Below are 25,122 nucleotides of genomic sequence, written 5' to 3' on the forward strand. Positions count from 1 at the left end.
TAACTTATTATTATTTCATCTACTTGACACATATAAGTGCACATACAAACATTCCAACGTGTGTATGAATTCAACCCTGAAAGCAACGAAAGCAGGAAGTTCTATACAGTATTTACAAGTACATTCATGTCAGATTTCATTTTTAATCATGTTGATTGTAAAACTAAAAACCTATTCAAAAAGCATTGGTATTAATGAATCTTCATATTTGTGTTCATGTTCTATGTTTTGTTTGACAAATGTTTTTTTAAATAAATATTAACAGTAACTAAGAGATAGTGGTCATCATATTAACTCATTCAGGACCAGCCAATTCTGGACCAAGTCTGAAAAGACGTTTAAAAACGTCTTTGGGAGTGAATGAGTTAAACATACATACGTAGCGCGATCGTTTTTTCCCCACCAAATGCTAAATAATAAAACTTAAATAATCGTAATTCAAAAATTAATCACGGTCCATGGTGGAGAGAATTTGAACAACAGAATAATAAGATAAGAAAAGATAAGAAAACCTTTATTAGTCTCGCAATGGAGAAATTCCCAATTCACAGCAGCAAAGTTATGAAAGGAAGAAGTAGAACATAAATACTGATTCGAAAATGTTGACCCTTTTGTTCGAGAATGAAGGAAAGCTAAATATTAGTAACATCTGTCACTTGGCTTTTGTGTCAATTACAAGCACAATAATAAAATTTGATGAGTCAACATGGTGAAAAACAATACTTTCAGTTTATTGGTTATTTTATGGGCTGTTTAAAACACCCAAAGACTGTGGTCAAAAGTTAAAATATCAAGTACCCGAGAGAGGGAAAGTAAAAAAAAAAAACTTTGAGTAAACTATTAGGAATTAAAATATGTCTATATAAAACAAATATGTTTAAGTAAAAAAAAAAATATATATATATATATATATACACAGTATGTGCAATTTTTTTTTAGACTAGTATTTTTTTTTTCCACAAAATAAGGTGACCAAACAGCTCTCCGGCATGACCCATTTCAATCGACAAGCACCAAAACAAAATAAAACGTCTGTAACAATTGGGCTGATGATCAGCTCTCGTTTGAGTGTATTTAACATCGGGGCCGCAGAGTCTCCACCGTAACACTTTTACCACGTGTGTGCTTGCGTAGATACCTGTTCACTCAGCAGCATCTCATTGCCATGAACGTCACCAAAAGCTGACTCGGGTCTTTTCCAACCACACTTTACGGCATGAAGACATCATTCAAGTCTCTGGGGTGGCGGTGGAGAGGGAGGGGGAAGGGTGGGATGTAAGTTCAATAACACGCAGAATCAGAATTCCCGTCATTCCCGTGACTCACCCGGGCAGGTTCTGCTGAGCGGAATTCCTGCTTTCTTTGGCCGGCATCTGGAAAAGTAACGTGATGCCGACTGCAAGCCCCTCCACCCCCGTTTTCCCTGCATGAACAACTCTTGCTGGGGCCACAGGGCACACTACCCTGAAATGACAATATAGCATTCATGTATCATTCATGATTGATTATTGTGATTCATGGGGTTTTATTTGCTGTTGATTTTGTTTTTTTAAACTGGGTTTTCCCTTCCACATTTCTCAAGCCATTCGGACTGCAAAAGAGTCACAAAAGTAAAGACCGGTTCAGGATTGCTTTCCACATTCCCCAAATAGCCAGAATTTCACAATTTCCTGTTGAGCTCATTAAGGACGTTATGAAAACTAATTTACACTTCCCAAAATTCCATCTTATTAGAAAGAAATTCACAAATGTACCTCCTTCCGCATGACTTGATCCATTTCAACTTCGAATTCAGGACACAAACTTGCAGTATTTATCACCTCCTTCCAACATTTTTTGACCTGTTGGACATGTTGCGAACTATTTTCCACACTCTTCAGAGTGAAATTCCCAAATTAGGTATTTTACAAATCGTTGCTGCCAGGTGGACACCTCCGATGTCCATATATGGTCAATTTCATGTTGTTTCCACAAATCGATACTGTTGTACCGCCCACAACGTGGGTGTGTTATCTTTACAAACTATTTACCATTCTAAAATGGGGAAACAATGTGTTCTCTTTAATAAGGTTAATAATTTAAAAAAAAAAACATTGTTTCCTGCAAAATCATGGTTGTGGAGATATAAGGATTTGCCACCTCCTTCCACGGTTCTTGGCCAACTATATCCATTCCGCCTTAAAATCATTTTCCTCATTCCGGACGTCTTGGGACCTATTCTATGCCCAATATCTGAAAAATTAAGAGATATTTTTAGAGGTGCTCTGATAGGTCAGCAATCGATTGTGATCGGCCGATTTTTGTGGAAAAGGCGTGATCGGTAATCGCCAAACAAGGCCTATTATGGCTGATCGATCACCCTAGATCACCCCAAGTGGCCAACTATTTGCGACCAATTCATACTCTAATCCAGTGGTTCTTAACCTTTTTAGAGGTACCGAACCCAACCAGTTAATATACACATTCACCGAACCCTTCATTTGTGAAAAATAAAAATATACAGTATATTTTTTACAAATTCAAGATGTTAAAAGAATGCATTCTTCTTGTGCTTCAGGTCATGTTCGACTTTATGTGAGGATCACCTCTGAACCACAGTTGAAAAATGGTCAAATAGTAACTTTAATGTATTCCTAAATGATACCTGAAGCAGTGTTCTTCTTCTCCCCATGCAACTTGTCATTATACTTAGATTTAATGAAATGAATAACTAAGTTACTCATTTCATATTCCTACTCTGGGGGATGGGTAACAGGAATATGCCACTTCTTTAAATACAAATGAAATTCCGTTTTGATTTTCCTGTGACGTATGATATGGAGTACCTACCGTATTGGCCCGAAGATAAGACGGTGTTTTTTGCATTGAAATAAGACTGAAAAATTGGGGGTCGTCTTATATTCAGGGTCTAGACATTATACCCATTCACGACGCTAGATAGCGCCAGATATCATTGAAGCAAATGCTCAACTCAACTGCTGAACTTGACTCCCCAGGCCAAAGTGAACCCGTCACAAAGAATAAAAATAAAAATAGCGGTAAGAAAGAAAAGAGAAGAAAATAATAGAAGAGATAAAAGAAAATGGAGAAACGTAGCAACAATAGCTGAGGAGAAGTTATGATATAATTTACATCTCAAAAAGCAGAAGCCATTCAATTACGAATGTGATTGCACTTTAGTTTACATATTTAAATGTTCAGATATCAAGATTTGAATGAGGTAAAATAACATGCTTTTTCTCTCAAATATATTGTTATAATCATTTGTTTCAGATGTACTGTAATTATTTTCTGTATAAAAATTAATTTGGTGTTCAAAGTCTTTTTTCAAACCTGAGTCTTGAAAAAGAGGGGGTCGTCTTATAATCAGGGCCGTCTTATATTCGGGCCAATATGGTATTTTCTTTCCATTTGGTTTCATTCTAAATGGAATACAAGGCTCCACGTAAACATGACTGGTGATTATCCTGACCTAATGATCCACATCTATCCCTAATTTCTGAACTTTCAGACCAAAATAGTAACAGAATCATAATTTTTGCACCGTCAATGGGAATGACCTGTTTTTGAACAGTAAAAGGATAGAAATTTAATAAATGTATTTTTTAATGTGATTCATCAATTAAATAAAAAACATCAACACGTAAATCGATAAAGAAAAATCGGTAGCTGGAGCTCTAAAATTGAACATTTTACACCTTATTCATGGTTGCAGACATTTCTTGTAAAGATGTGACTCAAGAGATCCAACAAGTCATGTGACTCATGAATAATTAATGAGTAGTAATAATAATAATAATAATAGATTTTATTTATAAGCGCCTTTCAAGACACCCAAGGACACTTGTGTCCTGTCCTGTCCTGTCTACCTCAGGAGGTGACTTCCTATTCATTGATCTTCCTTTGTGGCTTGTAAACATACTGCAAGGCATAAGACGAACAGTTTAGGGTTTTAAACAAATTACTAATTGCGCTTTAAAAGTATCCATGGGCAACAAAAAAATGTAATCTCAATTAATTCCACATCATCCTAAAACCTCTTTTTTTTAACTGGACAGACAACCATTAGTATCTGCATAGAAAGAGAGTATAATCAAACTAAATGTAAGACTACAGGTAGTGGTGATCAACTTTATTCTTCTTTTATTTTAATGGAATTCATAATCACATTTTAAAAATCTGCGAACAAATATTTTAAATCAAGGATTTTTCAATTGATCACCACAGTAATCATTGGATTAATTGGATCAGCACTCATTTAAAGAGCAGACCTTCACCAAAGCACAACAAATCCTCAACTGGTAATTGATAATCTGGCATTTGCTGCCTTGAAGCAAAAAGGTGGAAAAATGCTCAAATGTATTCACCGTTATGTGTACCCCGTTTTAACTAAAAGTTGTTCCTGTTAAGTGGGGTACATACATCCAGATTTCTAGCCCCTTAACTGACAATCAAAAAGTTAGAGACTCCACAAGTGACGAGGAAACAAAACTGGCACGTGTGGTTAAGTAAATCTTAAACAGGTTTAACATTGACAGTTGTTCGCCTTGACAGTTTGTGAGCAAAGCAGAGGAAAAAAAAGATCACACTTGCCACACCCCACACCACAGGATAATCACTCAGGATAATCTTTTAAAGAGGTCTGATTCTCAAGATTTTGTCAACTAAGGGGTTTTCTAATCTGGCCTGATTATTGGTAGGTGTGTACCCTACTTAACATTTATGATTGTTGGCTTCGATAGTTTTTCCAAACAGGTTGAAGAAAAAAAAAACTTGGTGTAGGGAGTGTTAACACTCCCCATACCATAGGATAATCGTTTAGAGCAATCCCATAATTGGACCTCTGCTGACTTTGATCAGAAGCAGTTTTCAATTCCGGCCTTATTATTGCTATTAAGTATAGCCCAGTTAACATTTATGATTGTCGACCCCAATCATGATCCAAATAGATTGGGGAGAAGAAAAAAAAATCACTCTTAAAACAGCCAAAACCACAGGATCATCTTTGAGAGACATCCAATAATCAAGCCTTTGTTGTCTTTAATCTGCAGGGGTAAACAACTCAAACTCAGCCTGATTATCAGTACATGTACTGTATACCATCCATCCATTTTTTCCGATTCGCTTATCCTCACAATAAGGTCATGGAGCCTATTCCGGCTGTCTTCAGGCAGTCGGCGGGGGACACCCCGAACCGGTTGCCAGCCAATCGCAGGGCACACAACAGACGAACAACCATCCGTGCTCTCACTCACACCTAGGGACAATTTAGAGTGTTCAATCAGCCTGCCATGCCCTTTGAAGTCAAGATGGCGCCCGAGTAGGCAGCCGTCAGCAAGTGCTCTCATGAGCCTTGCTTTTTTTTTTTTTTTTGTGTTTGTTTTGTCACTTTGTGTTTGTTGTTACGTCGTGTGGACCTGATGTGGACTTTTTTCAGCATTTTTTGGCCACGACATTCATCAAGGAGGAGACTCTGTGCTTGGTGGTTGCGCCTTCTCGGCAGCATGGGTATACCAGCACTGTTTTTGACTGGGAGGAATGTCGGCGCCATTTGACTGTCGTTGCTGGACAGTACCGGGGCGCTTGTGTCTTGCGCCTGGAATGGGCAGCATTTTTCACAGCCCCGCTTTGTTCAGCGGAGAGATCGGTGCTGTTGAACGGTCTGCGGCTGGATGGATGTAAGTCTTGAGGAGCCGACGATGAGAAGAAAGGAGCGTTAGCGCGGAGTGCCGATGCGGATTTGGAACTGGGAGTCGCGGCTTGGAGTTTGAAGCGGATTACGTGGGACAGGAGAAGTGAACGAATCTCTTTTCGTCAATGGACGCTACAGCTTCGTGTTTGCTTTCAAAACTTAGCTTGTAGCAGACGTGTGCACATTTTCAGCATGACGTCTCTGATCCACTGGTGAAAGGACACTTTGATCCTCTCCTCTTTCATCTATAACTGCTTCAGACAACAAAATGTATGCAGAAAAGTGGTAAAGATTGCACGACTGTCTGTGTCCTATGTGTTGTGTTGTGTTATTTTTGTTATTTTGACTTCAAAATGGCGCCGCGAGAGTGGCTGCCTTTCCAGCAGCTCCTATAATTTGTTGTTCTACTTCTTCCTTTCATAACTTTGCTGCTGTGAATTGGGAATTTCTCCATTGCGAGACTAATAAAGGTTTTCTTATCTTATCTTATGCATGTTTTTATAATGTGGGAGGAAACCGGAGTTCCCGGAGAAAACCCACGCAGGCCCAGGGAGAACATGCAAACTCCACACAGGGAGGCCGGAGCTGGAATTGAACCCAGTACCTTGTTTACCATTTGCAATTGTCAGCTCGAACATTTTCAAGAAGACTCTGAAGGAAAAACACCCCACATCAAGGATAATCACTCCTGACAATCCTGATCGGCATCCGACAGGCGACTTTAATCCCAAAGACAGGGGGGGGGGGGGGCAGAGCCTAATTTTTCACCCGATTGTAAGGATGTGTTCCCACCTAAGGATTTACAAACGTAACTTTTGAACAGTTTTAACATTTACGATTGTCAGCCGACAGCTTTCTGAGAACATCACGGTGGGCAAAAAAAAAAGCACTCTTCACACACATCACAAACTACAGGATAATCACTCAGGATAATCTTTACAACATCTGACAATCAGACTTGTGCTGACTTTGAGTTGAAGGGATTGAAAATATGTAAATGTGTTTAACTTGCTTTTACCTTGAAGTTGTTCCTGTTAGTGATGATGATGTATGCAGGCAGGCAGGCAAAAAAAAAAAAAAAATCCTTGTTAAGAAACTTTTTTTTGACCGGCAGCTGTTATTAATCCCAGATGTCCGCGTTTATAACCCAGTTTGCTGCTGGCACATAGAAAAGTAAAACTTTTTTTTGTTTGTTCTTCTTCTTCTTCCATGTTGAACATGAGTGTCTTGGTCATTCCTCCATGTTTTTGCTTTCATGAATAATAGACGATTCCCGGCGAAGATTAAAGTGGACTTAAACTCTACCACCGCTTGACTCTCATTCCCAGAAGTGCGTCCTTTAAAAGTGCCTTTTCTCGTCAGTTTCCCTGATAACGTCACATTTCTGCTTGAGTTGAGCACGTTATTAAAGAGGACATGCGATTTTTACGAGACCTGTTTATTATTCCCGAGTGTGTGAGGTATGCCCGCTTTACAGTAAATTACCATGAGGGAAACCTAAAACAAACAACTGTAAAAGGCATGTTATTATTAAAAAAATAATAATTTCCCTGAAGACTTAATCGAAGGCACATGGTTCACTCTTGGCCTGTTTTTTTTTTTTGGTTTGTTTTTTTTTTCTCTCCCCTGACAAGTTTGTGTCACAACACAGACACTCATCCAAGAATAGCCACTCTGGATGAGGAGAAGATGTTGGAAGAAAAGCTGAGCTATCCAAAAAAAAACCCATCTGTGAGCTGCTGCTGAAATGCTCTTCCTGCATGTGATGGTGTGAGAGCTTCAATTGGGCAAAACACAAAACAAGCAAGCAAGCAAGCACATGGCATTCTGGAAAATATTTAAGGACCAAACCTGGGGGTTCAACCCCCTGCCATTGCGACCTTGTCGAAGTGTCTTTGAGCAAGATACTGAACCCCAGTTGCTCCTGAGGAAACAGTGAAAAGCGCTTTGATTTTCAAAGGTAGAAAAGCGCGATATAAATGACAGCCAATTAACCATTTTCACTTCGGGGTGCAATCACTTTTGTTACCACTGGTTTAATTTCAATGACACTGTCATGCAGGATGTACACTGACAGACATTGTTGCAGAGAGTTATTTTTGTTGTCCTGTGAAAAGAGTACAGTGTTACTAAAATGGCAGGTGTGTTCATTTTTGTGAGAAAGTGCTACATTGTATTTCGTGTGACACACTTACACACACACACACACATGCACACACACGCACACATCCATTCGATGTATTAAAATGTATTTCATTATAAATGTATATCAGTCCAATTGTAGTTTAAAAATGTGTGTGTGTACTAATTAATCATTAATTCATTGATTAATATTATCTGTTGTACTTCCTTATCCAGCGGTGGCCTGACGACCAAAAAAGAAAGGCCTCACCTTACTTTTTTTTTCTTCCCCAATTGTGCTGCTGTAGACTGCAAATTTCCCCAGTGTGGGACAAATAAAGGTTATCTAACTAACTAACTTATCTAACATTAATATGACACTATAATTTGTTTCGGTATCATCATTTGTGGAACATTACAAAAATATTTAAAATTCTTATAAAATGTATCCCAATTAATTGGGATACACTGATCAACGCCTGAACTCTGATGACTCTCAAATAATATAAATAAGTTAACAATATAAAAATGCATGTGTACCAAAAAAAATGCCTTCTTACGACTTTCTACTTTAATTTGATATTATCTGTGGAAAATTACAAATATACATGTATAGATGTTAAAATCACTGCATTTTCCCAAATTTTGTAAAATTATTTTTTGTATCTTTCTTTTTATTTATATTACTTTTTAATCATTTTTTTAAAATTGAATCACCTATGCAATTTAAGCCTGAGATTTAGTCCTGCAATGCTACAGCTTCTTGTTGACTTTGAAACTTAGCTTGTAGCCGACGTGTGCACATTTTGAGCATGACGTCTCTGATCCACTGGTTAAAGGACACTTTGATTCTCTCTCCTTTCATCTCAAATTGCTTCAAACAACAAAGCGTGTGACGGAAAAGTGGTTAGGACTGCACGACTGTCCGTGTTTATGTTGTGTTGTGTTTATTATTTTACTTTATGTTAACTGTTTTGTTAAGCGCTTTGTTACAGCTGTCGCTGTTGTGAAAGCGCAATATAAGTCAGCATGTATTGTATTGTATTGCAATGTGAAGAAAATGTGTGTGAACATGGCAATGCAATTATCATAGGAAAATAAATATTTGGATTAATATTCACTGCATTTTCTGGTTCTAGATTATGAATGTTTTCTTTTGTACATATTCCTTTTTCATTTTAATTAGTCATAAATCGACCTCTGGACTGAGATTTGCCTGTATTTTCGGTACAGCATGTTGTTTGAAAATATTTTTTTTGTGAAAAATTGAAATGAAAAGAATGGACAAAAATATACATAAATATATATGGAAATATATTTTGTTGCAATGATATTGTTGTCACATTTGTATGCTTTGAATGGTCCACAACAGTTGAGGCGGTGCTTTGTGCTAAACAAACAGCTGCCCTGCTGGCTGCCATTGGGCAATATTTAGAATGAGCAATGGCGGGTGGAGGTCAACACATGATTGGGAACACGTACAGTACAGCACCGCATTTTTACTTCAGATATATTTGTTACTGTACTTAATTAGATTTTATAGCTATCTGTACTTAACCTGAGTATTTTTGTGGCGACTTTTTACTTTGTCTCCCTACTTTTGAAAATGGCTATCTGTACTTTCTAGTTCTTGTCAGAACAGGCTTGTTACTTTTTTCAACCGCCATGGATGGTGTGGTTTGATCTAGTGTGGTGGCCACCTTTGGAACGGGATTTGGCCCAGTTTTGTGCCTAAAAGTGCAAAGTTCAAAATTGGTTTTCCCCAAACTGCCAAATTGGAAAATGAACCTTTTTCCTTCCCGCATTGAACCTAAAAATGACATTTGATTTAGTCCACTCTTAATTCTCGATGGCTCATTTTTTGGTGTACCAAAAGAAACCTAAGAGGAGGCTTATATATTTTATACTAAATGATATGTGCTTCTACTTCAGTGCACAGTGTTTTTGCATTCAATTCAATTTGAATGTATTTTGTCCGGTAACTGAAAAATAACAGGTTGATTGCTGTAGAAAAAGATAAAAACCCAACAAGGGCTACTGCACATGTAAACGAGGCTATGATGCGATGGGCTGGGAAGAGGAAGGTGAGGGGATGGACGAAAGGGAATGGGGGGGTCGGGGAAAGCGATGAGTAAGAGGTGACTCAACATCCCACCACTATAAGATGGTGGCCCAACAGTGGACACACTCACCACCAAAAGGTAAGCGAAACTTTTACTCCTCTCGGTGCTTGACCTTTGGCTTCTGTTTTGTGCTTTATTGAAAGCTTGATGTTTGCATGAACAACTTCGGTATGGCATGAGTATTTATGGTAGGTGTATCGACATTATAGGCGGAAAAATAAGGCTTGCGATCAGGTGTTTTGATTGCTAATAGGCTTCAAACCCTTATGCCCTTCGAATAAAACTGATACCGAACCTACGCGTTTTACAATTTCGTAAATGATGTATGTCGTGTTATACAAACATTTTAATTTTTTTTTCAAACACTCAAAATGTTCAGCGGCATCTGTGCTATCCATACATATATAGTTTATATTAATTCCTTGGGATTTTTTGCCCTTTATGGACAATAAAGCAGTTCTGTGCTATGACACTTCAAAGAAATATTGCATTCTTTGTAAACGGTGGACTATGAGGGTTAAGTTGAAAATATTGCTTAGAAAAATGCAGATTTTTCTTGTCATTTTGTAAAATGAATTTATTTTGCCATGTTTTCTCTTTTAGCAAATCTCTCTCTCTACATATATACTGTAGGTAAAGCTCTTTTTTTTAAGTGTCTTCCGAGACTCAGTACTGGATTTCAGTTTTTTTTTTCAGATTCCTTGTTTAGAAATATATATGTATTATAATATTAACAGGATTTTATTTTTGCTGCTTCTTTACCATGCTATATTAAATAGTAATATAGAATAATAAATCATAAAAAATAAATGGAACTTTTTCTTTTTAAATTATACAACTGAAGATGAAATAATCAAAGCAAATAAAAATCAATTGAGTTAAAATTATTATTAGTACTGTTAAATCACAAGCCTGATCTTATTATTTTCTCATCCTATTTGTCATATTAATTTTTTTAAACAAACATTTGTGAAAAAGAAATTAGGATTGTAATTATTTGTTTTGCAAGTTGTAAGTATTTTAATAAATAAACTACTGGAAATGGTCGTGAGACTTTTCCATCATCTGTTCATAACTAATGAAGATTCCTATTGACAAGTATGAGTTGGATGCCGGAGCAAATTAGGTTTAGGGCGGACGTGCGGAAGCGTTTGATCTTTGTACCCAACTTTTATTTGAAGGAATCTCAAATATTTGCCCGCACAATCAAACAGGTTGCGTCAATGAGTGGAAGGAAGTGCTTCATGGGGAAAGTGCACAAAAGACTTGAATGACAATACTGTTGGCATTTCTCCCGGGATCCACAGCCACAAACAAACACAATGGACTGCATCACCTTAGCCATCCTGGTGTCCGTGTCCCAAGTCTGGGGCGCGGTCACGGCGGCCCCCATGTCGGTGGAGGTCATCAGGATGAAAGCCACAGTGGAGGGGAAGTCCAAGCAGCTGGTTGCCAGACTCAATAAAATCCAGGTAACTTCTACAGAAGGCCGATAGACCTTTTCTGCAAATGGGCAGCGGGCTATTGACTAACACTACTTACCCTGAAAGAAAATGACAAACATTTGCTGTGTTAGGGTTGTGTGGACAGAATGGTAAAAGAATCATTTATTTGCAGATGTCCAAATCAGAAAATGCCCTGTGAGCAATGTTTCAACGCATCACTTGAGTTGAACATCAGTGGCTTTTTTTTTCGTGCGCCTTTCACTTCATGAACTGCGCCATCATTTCTCATGGTCACAACACACACTTACCATGGCCTAGCGCAATAAATACTGTTTATACCATACGTATAATTGTTCTAAGTGTAAAGTGTGGGTGTCTGAACTTATCCGACTTCCAAAGTGCTAGCATCTCTGCCAAATAATTGACATGAGATAACCGCCTTATCTGTATCTTCTACTCAAAAGCTGTGCTGATGTCAAAAAATAATGATCGGTTAACTTGATAATCGTTTAGTTGTCGATTAATCATCGCACCTCTAGAATATTTGTTATTGTAAGAGTGGAAATGAACAAACTTGATTGGTTGTCTGCGGCGTGGCAGGTTCCTCCCGGCATGACGCTGACGCCGCCGGCCGACCGACTGGACGGGCTCTCTTCAGTGGTGACACTCCTGGACGGCTACGACAAGCTCATCTCAGACTCTCTGAACGTGTCTCAGGTGAAGGCCGAGATCTCGTGGCTGAAGAGTTACCTCGGTCAGTGGAAGAAGGCCCGCTGCGGGGAGGCCAAGGCCAACAGGACCTCCGCCACGGGTGGCGCGCTGCCACGGCTGCAAAGTCAGCAAAGCTTCGTCCTCACCGTCGGCATCGAGGCGCTGGTCAGAGTCAAGGACATCCTCACCCGGATGCTGCAGAACATGGAGCACCTGGACAAATGCTGAGACGGAAACTCTAAAACATACGCTAGATTTACTGAGGACTCAAAATCAGTGCTGTCCAATTTTTTTCTGAACACTCAAAAAGGATGCAATGTCCTTTCAGTCTTTCCTGTCCTTTCATTTACATAACACGCTAAAACAAAACCATCAGTGTAGGCAAACATATGCGAGGCAGTTATGCAAGGTGTCCAAAAAGTATAATATACACTTTTTTTTTCCTCATTTTGCTTCATTTGGACAAACATGAGGCCATCAGCATTTGACAGTTTGGCTTTGCAGTTTGGAACAACCTGAAGCTGGTACAGGTAAAGCTTTATCGCTCTCGCAAACAGCCACTAAATAGAGCTTTTGTTGATGCGAAGTTCCACCGCAACCCTCCAGGCAAAACCTTCATTGGCTTGATGTGAACACCTGCTCTAGAAGTTCAGTCACTTTTATCGGTTTTAGTCGTGACAGGTCTTCTGCCATGTGCTTTATCAACAGATTTATCAACAACAGAAAAGTGTACAACGCAGTGGGAATAAAGCATCTCAAGCTGCAGCTGATCTGCAGTCTGGGACAGCAAAGGCTGCAACTACGGCCGAATCTGTCAAATGCATATGGCCTTGCATCGGTCTTAATGAAACCTCAAACAAAAGAGGGGGGAAAAAACGACATGTGTACAAACCTTTGGACACGTAACATTTTTGACATTCAGAAGAAACACAAACAAACAAAAAATAGTAAAGCAAGAAGAGGATTTTGGCATCATTCTCATTCACACCAATGGACAATTGAGTCTTCAATAAAGCTAACGTGCATGCTTGAGGAATGTGGAAGCCGGAGAAAACTGGCACAAGCACGGCAAGAACATACAAACACTACGCAGAAAGGGCGCAGCCCGGATTCAACCCGGAACCTCAGAACTGTGAGGCAGATGTGCTGACCACTGGGGCTTCATTCTTATTTAAATACTGGGCTTTTATTTATGTCAACACCCACCACCAGCTCTTCCGTTACTGCTATTTATAGCCTTCAAATTTGCATTTTGTATATTTTTGTACTGTACTGTATTTGCTTTTTGAAAAACTATTTAAGGAAAAATGGATAATAAATTGACTTTTGTTTCAATTTAGTTAACTCTCGTGATTCGGCCATCTTTCTGTTTTCTGTAGCACTTGTCTTGTTCTAACTTTTTGGGGGGTGGGGGGGGGGGGGTCTTCAATAGTTCAAAGGGCATCTTCGTTGATGAGCACTGCACAACTGCAAATTTTCCGACCACCCTATTTTTCAACGACTACCCGCTAAGAATCTGACAACATAAAGCAACCTGGGTCCTGTGGTTGAGGTCTGGGGACAGAGATGGCATTGCGAGGAGCTTCATTCTGTGTCTGGTGAACGATGTCGATAATTTTCAGGGTGAGCGTGTGCCTCTGCCATAAAAATTTAATGTAATTCAAGGCCTTTAACACATCTTACCCGGAGAAAACCAACGCAGGCACGGGGAGAACATGCGAACACGACACGGGAAGGCCAGCGCCGGAATTGAACCATGCAGCACCTCTGCACTGTGAGACGGACCAGTCGACCACCGTGCCGCCACAATTGTATTTATTAAATATATTATTTGCATACAATTTGACAAAACCTGTAAAAAAACATATATATATTTTTTGTTTCTGCAAGTTATTGTTTGGAATAACAAGTTTTGAATAAAACCATCATTAGCTTTTTCTATTATTGTAGGGCGAGGGGGGTGGATTTTTATGCAGTCACACCTACAGACAATTTAGTCTCTGCAATGAACCTAACATGAAGGTATTTGGAATGAGGGGGCAAGCTGAGTCTCTAGGGAAAACCAACTCAAGAATGGGGAGCGCATGCAAATTGCACACAGTAAAGTTGGGCCTGGCATTTGAACAGCAAACCTCAGAAATGTGAGGCAGACTTACTAGGCACTTTTCAACCGTGTTGCCCTCTCTTGTGATCTCTCAACAAAAACCGATTGTCAAACCAATAAAATGATTGACAGAGCCAATTGTTTTCATTGTTTTAATATAAAGACAGCCTAAATGTACAATAAAAACACCTGGTTGTTTGACAGGGGAGATCATAATAGTTTAACACAGGGGCTTCATTCAAACATTGTGTACAATTATGACACCTCACCAATGAATCAGGAATTGATTCCAAACGTCCAAATACAAATGAGTTTAGTTAACAAACCACTTGTTTTTTCTCATACCAGAGCTTTTTTCGCTGTGTGAGAGAAGTTTCTTCTTGTACTGCTCCACCAGGCTGTCAAAACGATCGCTGCCCCTGTTTCTCGAATGCTTCATTGGGCCTTTTGCCTACAGGGAGAACGCGGCCACAAAAAATGCATATTTATGTCCACACAACATATTGTTCCAAAATAGAATGACTACTCATTTATAAATGGAGGACGACGTGCCCATTCACAGTGCAGAATTTAATTAAAACCTATAAATCCATATACCAGCTACAACATTTTTATTTCGATACATTTATTTTCATTCCACTTTTATAATTTGCAACTTTAATTTAGTCAGTCATTCATATTTTTACATCAGAATATCGGTAAAATGCTGTATAAACCTGATTTCTTGTCTGTGTGCGCTTCTCCATCTGCCACGTTTGACGGTCTTTTCTGCTGCCTCCACGCTGAGCTTTCTTGGGGGGCGGAGCCTTCTGCTTCCCTTTGTCACGCATTCTGGAAGAGTCCATAGGCTTGTTACAAGTCTGCTCTTAAGACTGTCGACAGCTTAACACTACGGATGCATAAGTACGAGTCCAAGTACTGACATATGAATACTTATCGATCGTTTCGAGCACCGACGCTTGATAACACCATTATGTCATGCAATTGAGGTAAAGATCTGTTCTATATTAAGTATTCTTGAAAATCACACGCTTCCGTTGAACATGTTGCAAGTATAACCCTCTCGAGACCAACAACTTGTGTTACGATTTAACATTCTGCTGCATATGTTTCCTATCACACGGTTCACTTAAATGTAGCCTGTAGCACAAGGCACTTCAGTAATGACGCGCCTCAATCTGAGCACTGTAAAAGGAATACATACAGTAGAAGAAAGAAACAGAAGAAACATTCAATGTCTGCTGGGGTGCCATATTAACAATGTGCCGATTCTCATTTTGGTACTAGAGCATTCTTGCGTATCACAGCATCTGTACCTGATCTTGGGTCCTCGGTGGGACGTGAAGGGGAGCACTTTCCTCCGCTTCTTTCCGTTCTGAAGGTCCACATGCTCCACTTCGGGTTTGGTCTGGAAGCCGCAGTGTTGGCTGGGTCTTGGTTTGTTGTGAGGAGCTGATGACAAACCTACGTGGACGGATTGAACGGGGCCGACAGAGGAAAAGGAAAAAAAAAATGGACAAAAGTATCAGGGATGCCTGGCCATGGTACATACAGGAAGTGATAAGGCAACAAAATGTTTGGAAGTGTGTCCATTTATCAAGAGGTTTTGAGGTTCAAATTATTCCACATGGCCTGAAGCCAAGTGAGTCATTAATTATCTCAAAAAATGTGTCATAACTGTATGCACCAAAAAACAAAAGGTTTTTTTGTTTTGTCATTGTTTTCTTTGAAATTATATTCTATTTTCATTTTTTTTTTTACACACATCTAAATATTACAAGACAATACATCCTGATTTATATATTGTATACCTTTTCTTCTTCTTCAATGTTATGCATTTTATTTTCTATAATTACTTTGGTCAATGTAATTATCCATTTATTTATTAATATGCTTGAATCTTTTTTGTTCGTTATCTTGATTCATTATTATATTTGTATATGAATTAGTGTTGCATGGATTTCAATACCTCTCATGTGAAAACCTATTTCTTTCATTAAATTATTTTTAAAAACTATTTAGAGAGATGAAAATATTTCAATACTTTTTTGAATATCTATTTGATCAAATCTATTCTCTTTTACATACATATATTTGTAGTTTCATTTAGATATTGTTTCATATTTTTGGCTCTGCCTATCTCTTTTTAATTTTTAACATTATTATTTTATTTATTCACCTTGTGTTTTGCCCTGTCGTTGAAATCTGTGGCCCAAATGAGGTTAGGCAGTACAAAAAAACGATTCAATCTATTTCTGAACATTGACATTACTTTTCTGCTTGTATTTAATAATACATTTTTATATCCAGGACACTGCTTTAGTTCTACCTTGTTTGTTTCTTTTCCAGTCTTGTCCAGTCCAGGCTTGTCTCATCTGAGGCGTCACACTACCTCTTCCACCTTGTTTGTTGAAATTCTGTTCATGCAAAACCAAAGGGAAAAAAAAAATTGCTCACTGAAGTTGAACAGGGCTTCTCAACCTTTACGTAAACGGTGTTAAAGAACACACACACACACACACACACACACACACACACACACACACACACACACACGCAAACGCACACACGCAAACGCACACACGCAAACGTGCACACACACACACACACACACACACACACACACACCTTGCTTTTTTGCTGTTGCATTTCTTTGATCTTGAGCTTGCGGGAATCTTCCAGGGAAAACTCGACAATGGGTCTCTGGAAGATGGCAAACAAAGTCATAAAACAATAACGTCAAAAATTACGATACCACAGTTCAGTATTTGAGCCACTGCTGTACTACTGAACTTTTTATAGTGAAGCTTTTTATGGGTTTTTACTGTTTACCCAGACATGGTCTCCAAATAATTTTCAGTCCAAGTTACTATTTACACAGAATGGTATTGTTGTATTCTCTGTTTGTATGCGTTGCTCCGTTTGCATCACAATTGCAGCTGTTTGACGGTTGATCGATACCGGAACATTTTGCTAGTTTCCTTCAGCCCGCGTACAATGTTTTGCGCGATATGCTAGCATTAAGATAGCCGATTTTCATTCAAATGACATATTTTGACATTAAATACACAATGCCTAATTCTCTTTTGTTTCATGTATCAGTTTTACAGTGAAATTCAACTGGGTGTCACAAACAGCTTGAAGCAAGCACACCCTGCATCTCATTTGGAGAACTGTGCACAATTCCTCAAAGTGATGTGATACAACAACCTCCAAAAAAATGTTTTCCTCTTCGACGAAAAGAAGGGTAAACTAACAATCACACCCTTCAAAATAGGTTTTGCTTTTTGGGTGTTTTTCCCTCTTCTGAGACTTTCTTTATCCTGAATCCAAACACATACCCTAGCATTTATTGTACTCATTTTCTCAGGAAGGATATTTTGTGTTTCCCTTACGTGGACAGACAAAATGAAAATAAAATGTATTCCTCTTGGAAAATATGGCCTTTTAAACACAATCCTCAATCAATTTTAATGAAGAATGTTTGTCAGCAAAACGTCAATAATGTGTAAGAACAAAACTGTCACCAAATATAATAAAAGCACCTGCGTGCACACCACATTAACTTTTGTTGAAATAAACAAAAGAACGCCCGCTCCACTCATCCCTCCCCAAGGGTTTGTTTTAATGATAATTCATCATAAAGGGAATGGGAAAGCAATCCAACATGTTTGCCCTTTACTTAATATTGTTGGTTTTATACAAATTTGTTGTATTTGTTAACTATTTACTTACTGATCTTCTTTTGTATTTTAGTCTTTTGTACAAACTGCTCTATTTTGTTTATTGGTGGTTTTGATTGTGAAGCACCTTGTACCTTAAACAAAAAAATATGATTATAATGAACAAAACAGGAAGCATAACTAGGGAAAGCCAGAGGCCAACCTTGTGTGCACCAAAGATGTCGGGGTTGTTGTTGAGGTAGCGCAGCGTGGCCAAAGCGTGCTCGTGCTCCTGAAACTGGACAAAGCCGTAGCCTAGAGAGTGGCCCATGACTTGACCCTTCTCAGGCTTCCTGTCATACATGATGCGGCACTGGAGGGTAAAAAAACCCAAAACAAATGTAAATACGGTACACAAAGTGGTAAGTAAAAATAAGAACATCGCTCTCTCATGGACGTTTTACAACGCTCACCTCTGGTATCCTCACGCTTTCGATGCTGGCTAGCCCCTGTAAGCATAGCGCTCGCAGCTTCTTGTCGTCTAAGGATTTTGGCAGGTTGTGGACACACAAACGATTCTTGGAGACAAATATGTTGATGTCCCGCAGCTTGGCTCTTTTTAAATCTTCAAACTGCATGTAGATGGCATATCAAAGGATCAATGAATGAATGGAATGCCAAACGTGTTCGTCCTCCTGTGAGCATTCACTCACTCTGGCTCTTTTGATCATGTCTGCTTCAGGCACACCCTCGGCCGCCTTGCTTCCAGGACGGATCACTGAAGGAGAACACAAATTCACATTTATTCCATTGCCGTCCATCCATTTTCCGATCCACTTTGATCCTCACAAGGGTTGAGGGCATGCTGGAGCCTATCCCAGCTGTCTTCTGGCAGTAGGCAGGGGACACCCTGAACCGGTTGCCAGCCAATCGCAGGGCACACACACAACCATCCGCGCTCATACTCACAACTCGGGACAATTTTTGGGTGTTCAATCAGCCTGTCATGCATGTTTTTGGAATGTGGGAGGAAACCGGAGTACCGGAGAAAAACCACACAGGCCAGGGGAGAACATGCAAACCCCACACAGGGAGGCCGGAGCTGGAATTGAACCTGGTACCTCTGCACTGTGAGATCGACACGCTAACCACTGGACCACTAACTAATTAACAAATATTTGAAAAACAACAAAAAATAAAAGTGGATTTTAAAATATGTACTGACAAATAAAATTACATTGCATTTTAAAATGAAGTTAAAATATTAGATACATTTGTAAAGAGTATTGTAAAGTATGCAGTATTCAAAAATATATATTAAAAAGTACAGATGAATATTATGTACAAAAAAAATGAAATTACAGTGTCGTATTAACGATATATTTTCAAAACTAAAGATTATTAACAGACATTACAAACCAAATTTTATAAGCAGAAATACAAAATCAGTTTTCAATTAGCAATTAAATGAAGAACAGTTATGAAATAACATTTATTTACCATCTTATTATAACTCGACTGAGAGCTATTTTGGTTTATTTGACTTTTGTGTTTGAAAAACACTCCAAACAAAAAGCAAGAGGGATTAACTCACATCCTTCTCTAGCCAGATACAAGTTCCTGGTGCCTGTTTGGACTTTGACCTTTTTGACCTTCAACTTGGTAGCGTCCTCTCTGTTGACGGCGGCCACAATCAGCAGCTTCCTCCCGTCCACTCGGATTCCGCCAGCCTGCCAGCGAAGACATTATTAAAGCATGAATATGCGACGTCGGAAGCGCAAATTTGAAAAGTTACTTCTGCCGTGTCCTGCGCTGCGGCGATGCATCTGTCCGCTGCCTCTTTGGTTTTAAATTGGGCAAAGGCACAACCTGGGCGAAAAGAGCGGAGTCAGGCAAAGAACATGCAAGACGGGGTCCCAAGTGGTCATGTTAGGCTCAACCTTTTGAATGTCCCGTGTTTGAATGGGAAACAATCTTGATGTAATTCATTTCTCCATATTGGAGGAGAACTTCCTCCAGGCCCTCTTCCTCGGTATCGAAAGACAAGTTCCTGGAAAGCAACAAGAGTCTGAGTGAAGAACAACAACAACTCCAAGACAAGGAAAAAAGAAGTGCAAACCTGATGAAAATTGTTCTTCCCTCCATCACGTCAGAGGGGAGCGACATCTTTGACTTCTTTTGAGCTAGTACAAACAAAAGAAACATTACCTTTTTTTCACCCCACTCCAGTCACAAGGTGTCTTCCAGCTAATATTACTGCAGATTGCAAGAGTCAATTAGAGTCGTGGAGTGACAAAGTCTCTTTCGTTTGTGTTGCATGAATGTGTTATACTGCTATTCAGTGGCCAAGTCATGCACACCACTTGGAGCAGCCATGAATTAATCATGATGGACAAACTGTCCAGGGTGGCACCGTGGCCGACTAGTTAGCACGTCCACCTCACACTGCAGAAATTCGTGAACGGTTGTTTGTCTATGTGTACCCTGCGATTGTCTGGCAAACGGTTCAGGCTGGGATCGGCCTCAGCACGCCCGCGAACCTCGTGAGGATAAGCGGATTAGAAAATGGATGGATGGATGAATTGTGCGGTCTTTGCATTCTATTTAAGTTACAAAATGTTTTATAAAGTAAATATCAAAAAGTGCTATTTCCTCATTTCAAAAAAAGCATTCAGTTTCGTTTTGGTTTGTTCTCAAGGCCCGACCTGATTGGTCTTCATCATCCTCCTCCTCATCTTCATCATCATTCTCATCTTCATCCACGGCTGAATCAAGGCTAGCACTGTCACTGTCTGCTTCTTCTTCATCATCATCATCATCGTCGTCGTCGTCGTCATCATCATCGTCGTCGTCATCCTCCTCCTCCTGTGGTCCGGATGCTTTTGGACTGAACCTATGGGCAGAAATAGCGCAACACACAACCAATGTGAGTGACTAATGTATACATGCACTAACTCACAAGCGGATTCATGATGAAGTGCTGCCTCCACGAGTGAAAATTCGTCTGCACTTCTATTGTCTTAATTTGAACTTCTTTTTTCCTCACATTTAGGGTCATCGCTACGATGACCACAGATCATAGGAACCTTCTCACAACACCCGAACTTCGCCCCAGTTGTGAAGGTAACAAAAGTTGCACTCTGCATTAGGCTTGCAGTCAATATCACATTGGTGGAAAGAGAATGAAGCAGATTAATCCACCGCTTTCATCCATTTGAGGGGGTTTATATTTTATCCAGCACTGCCCCCTGCTGTCGACTGAAGGTGATGTCAAAGTTTGGTCAGGTAACATTCACAATTGCGAGTACGAGGACACTGTGATGTCACTTTCAGTCAACAGTGGACAGTGGTAGATTTGACAAAATGTTTCACTTAAGTTCCTCCTTTATGTTTGGTGACACATTTGAGAGTCCTACTTCCTGTGAGTTGCTTGAGACATTTCCTTGTCCTTATCCTCAGCATCAGCCTGAGGCTCCGATTGTTTCTGAGTGGTATCTTCACCAGACGTACACTCTGTGGAATCAACAACTTTGTCAGTGATGTACTGGATTTTAGGGACATTTCTGAAAATAGCTTGTCATAGACCTTTTACCAAGATGTCACAAGGACTTCTGGGTGGCAGTCGCTCAACAAACCCTTACGCTGTATGTCACCAGAGGATTCTGTTGGTTTCAACTTTTTTTTTTTTGGAAGGAAACTAAAATAAACCTTCAGCTTTTGGTGTACATTATTATGAAGCCGCAATGGTGTGCTCAAGACCAGACTATCCAAGGCAAAAACTTGCCTGACACTAAGACAAGCTTAAGACTCACGGGAGTCGAGAACAAGTCAAGACCAAGACGAAGCCTAAACATTAGGGATGGGAATATGAGCCTACAAAATTGCTTCATGAACCAGTTATTCCTCGAGATTGCACTGTTGGTTTAACAAAGGGATTTAAAATGGCACGTTAGTGTACTTTCAACCCAATGTTGAACATAAGAGTGCCATCTAGAGTGTTAAAAATCATACAACTGGTTCAAGAAGGAAATTCAAAGCTTTATTTTCCCAGCACTACTAAACGTGCAAGGTGGGGTATCTAAATATTGCCTCGACCACTAAAAATCCTCAGTCACAAGACTGCGAAGCTTGCAGTCATTATGAGGGTGGTGGCAGTTAGAAACACATCAACTGAACACATTTATTGTTCTAGCGTGTGCTTCTCATTAACACATATGAAGTTGAAGAATAGCACATCAGTCCTGATCTTAACCGGTCTTGACAGAAAATGCTGTCCGGCCAGTAAGACAAGACCAAAACCTTCAAAATATGGTCTTGAGACTTGCCTGGAGACCACTTTTTGAAGGTTTTGGTTATAACACCATGTCGCAAGTTTTTGTCATCATTTTCAGATCAAGTCAGCTGCAGTCCCTTGCTTTCTGCCAACCAGAAGCACCATGATATTTACAAACATGATGAAAAGGTCTATAAAATTTCAAATGTGACACTGCTCTCTACCTTCACTGGGAGTCACCACCATGGCAACATACTTGTCCTTCGGCAGAGCCCAGTCAACAGCCACTTGGCGACCTTAAAATGGAACAGTGAGCCAATATGAATAACATTGACAAATACAAATAAAACATGATCCCAACAGTGCACCCATCAAGCTCGCAAATGCTCCGATTTTTTCAATATGTGGTGGTAAAAGATTCGTCCCGTCACACGAATAAAGTGTGTGTTTCTCCAACAGGCGCATACATCGAAAGCACTTGAACATCTGTGTCCGTCTGTCAGACAGCACACAGAAGACGGAACGTGCGTCAGGTGAAAACCTTCTTGCATAAATTGAATCAATAACCATCCAAGTCTGCAAGTCTACTTTTGCTGAGTTAACAGCCTTCCAAACTTAACTTGCACTTTACTTTATAAAGAACGGCTTTCCATTCAACTCGCTCCCATTAATTGAGGCGTGCATAACCAGCTCTGCATTATGGCAATCGAGACTATGCGATGGACCACCCCCAAAAAAGGGTGCAACCAAGTCTGTGCCGGTGCGACCAATTGAAAAGGTTGGTCGCACCAGTGCACAAGTGTAGAGACATAAAAATACATGAGAATTACCTTTAATCATTTTCAGGTTCATATCTCGAAGCGCTTTGTGTGCCCCGATCAAATTTTTGAACTGGACAAATGCAAAGCCTCGCATCTTACCATCTGTCAAAAGACCAAAAAAAGTTATTCAGACAAGAAAAAAAAAAAGAACAATCCTTGTCGAATTTCCATCCAACCAGAGGCCCAGCACAAGAATCCTATGGTAATGAACTGCTTTTATTTATTTATTATTCGATTGTGCAGGTGTGTCTAATATTTTCAGATGAGCACATTTTATAACATCTGCATGAGTGCTAGGCATTTACCAGGTCTAAGAGGTATTTTGGCATCAAGCACTTCTCCAAACTGGGCAAAAATCTGCACAAGATCCGTCTCTGAGCACTGCAACACAAAGCATTTTGTCAACTTAATACCATTCTTGTGACAGTTCCTGCGAAAGAAGCAGACTTTACCTCAAAACTGAGATTCCTAATGATAAGTCGAGCTTTTAGGGTCCTTTTCTTAAGGGTCTTTTTAACATTCCGCTCAGTTGCCTTCGGTGGTGGTGGCCCTGCTGGTAAGGCTGCATCAAATTCTTCTATAGCTAAATATAGGAATAACAGAAACATGTATCATTAGCAGAAAATGTGTATGAGTGCACCACACTGCGGGAATTCATACAGACCTGTTTTCTTTTTTCCCCTTTTGTCCACCGATTTCTTCTTAGCCGCCAAAATCAAAAGCTTCGTTCCATCGTACTCCTTGATATCTTTCAATGCTTGTTGTGCATCCTCCTCCAATGCATATGTCACATAGCCAAATCCTCTGCAATTTGCTGCACCTAGAGCAGAGGAAGACAGGCATATGATTAAAAAAAACAAAGGCTGCAAATAATGATTACTTTAATTGTCAATTGTCATTGATTAATAACCAACAAACTGGCGGGGGGATGACATTTCAACTTGACAGTGAATAAGATAAGATAAACCTTTATTAGTCTCGCAATGGAGAAATTCCAGATTCACAGCAGCAAAGTTATGAAAGGAAGAAGTAGAACAACAAAATATAGGAGCTGCTGGAAAGGCAGCCACTCACGCAGCGCCATTTTGAAGTCAAAATAAAAAGAACACAACACAACACATAGGACACAGACAGTCGTGCAATCTTCGCCACTTTTCTGCATACACTTTGTTCTCTGATGCAGTTATAGATGAAAGAGGAGAGGATCAAAGTGTCCTTTCACCAGTGGATCAGAGACGTCATGCTGAAAATGTGCACACGTCTGCTACAAGCTAGGTTTTGAAAGCAAACACGAAGCTGTAGCGTCCATTGACAATAATATGCACAAACCAAAATTGATTATGATGCAAGACACACCAGGCGAGATAATGGTGTCTGCTTTGCTTGAAATCGAGCTGTTTTAGTCCAATTTATGTTACAAGAGAAACTTAATGCTGGAAGAAGTGGCTAAGGAGAGGGGAGTCTGGGCTTCCCTGCAAAAGCTATTGCCCCCGCGATTCGACCCTGGATAAGCAGTAGAAGGAGGGAGGGAGGATGGATGGAAAATACGTTTGTATTCCCCATATTAGCTTTCAATTTAGTAAAATATTGCCCGAAGACGGCTGGGATAGGCTCCAGCACCCCCCGCGACCCTAGTGAGGATCAAGCGGTTTGGAAAATGGATGGATGGATGGTTTACTCCCATAAATTCTCTTAGTTTAATTACTTTTTTCAAAAAGACTAGTTTGAGGTCAGGCCAAAGAAGGAAGGAAAAAACACCTTTGTCTTTGACCACGAAACATTGCTTGACAGGACCGATCTCGGAGAAAATCTCCTCAAGTCGTTCATTCGAAGCGGACTTCGGCAACCAGTTGACGAACAGAGTATGACCTGGCATGCTTGCTATCTGCTGCCTCGCTAACGTTAGCAGGTCAATGCTAGACTGTCTTTCAGGATAAAATAAATAAATCAAAAGTAGTCCCAAACGGTGTATCTTCACGGTTCTGTCTAACTATCTAATATCGTATAGGTTACTACAGCGGAAATAAAGTTAAATATATGAAATTTCTGCGACGGGCACGACCAAATTGGGTCGCATGTTTACATGATGTAGGCGGCCATCTTGGAAGCCACAGGAAAACTGTACGGACGGAAGTCATCATTTGCTTCTTCTTCTGCGTTTATTTTCCGC

The 25,122-nt window shown here is 39.7% G+C and overlaps 2 protein-coding genes across 2 annotated transcripts; one reads left to right on the forward strand and one right to left on the reverse strand.

Moving 5' to 3' along the window:
* The first annotated feature begins 1,291 nt into the window (after positions 1–1,291).
* LOC147206070 (leptin-like) lies at positions 1,292–13,427 on the forward strand. The gene is made up of 2 exons (XM_086109554.1): positions 1,292–11,408; positions 11,982–13,427. The coding sequence occupies exons 1-2, from the start codon at positions 11,259–11,261 to the stop codon at positions 12,318–12,320; spliced, it is 489 nt and encodes a 162-aa protein (XP_085965680.1). The 5' UTR covers positions 1,292–11,258; the 3' UTR covers positions 12,321–13,427.
* A 907-nt stretch (positions 13,428–14,334) lies between these two features.
* On the reverse strand, positions 14,335–25,059 carry rbm28 (RNA binding motif protein 28). The gene is made up of 20 exons (XM_086109989.1): positions 24,711–25,059; positions 23,617–23,772; positions 23,405–23,535; positions 23,258–23,333; positions 22,962–23,054; positions 22,356–22,427; positions 21,275–21,371; positions 20,564–20,751; positions 19,978–20,041; positions 19,799–19,908; positions 19,654–19,727; positions 19,453–19,588; positions 18,572–18,636; positions 18,332–18,490; positions 18,082–18,231; positions 16,825–16,899; positions 16,526–16,613; positions 15,513–15,660; positions 14,913–15,027; positions 14,335–14,647 (listed from the first exon to the last, which is right to left on the reverse strand). Exons 1-20 carry the CDS (start codon positions 24,826–24,828, stop codon positions 14,510–14,512), a joined length of 2,253 nt encoding a protein of 750 aa, XP_085966115.1. The 5' UTR covers positions 24,829–25,059; the 3' UTR covers positions 14,335–14,509.
* Between the last annotated feature and the right edge of the window lie 63 nt (positions 25,060–25,122).

Source organism: Hippocampus guttulatus, chromosome 4, assembly GCF_054856545.1.
Source record: "Hippocampus guttulatus isolate MCC_2025c chromosome 4, RoL_Hgut_1.0, whole genome shotgun sequence".
Taxonomy (NCBI): domain Eukaryota; kingdom Metazoa; phylum Chordata; class Actinopteri; order Syngnathiformes; family Syngnathidae; genus Hippocampus; species Hippocampus guttulatus.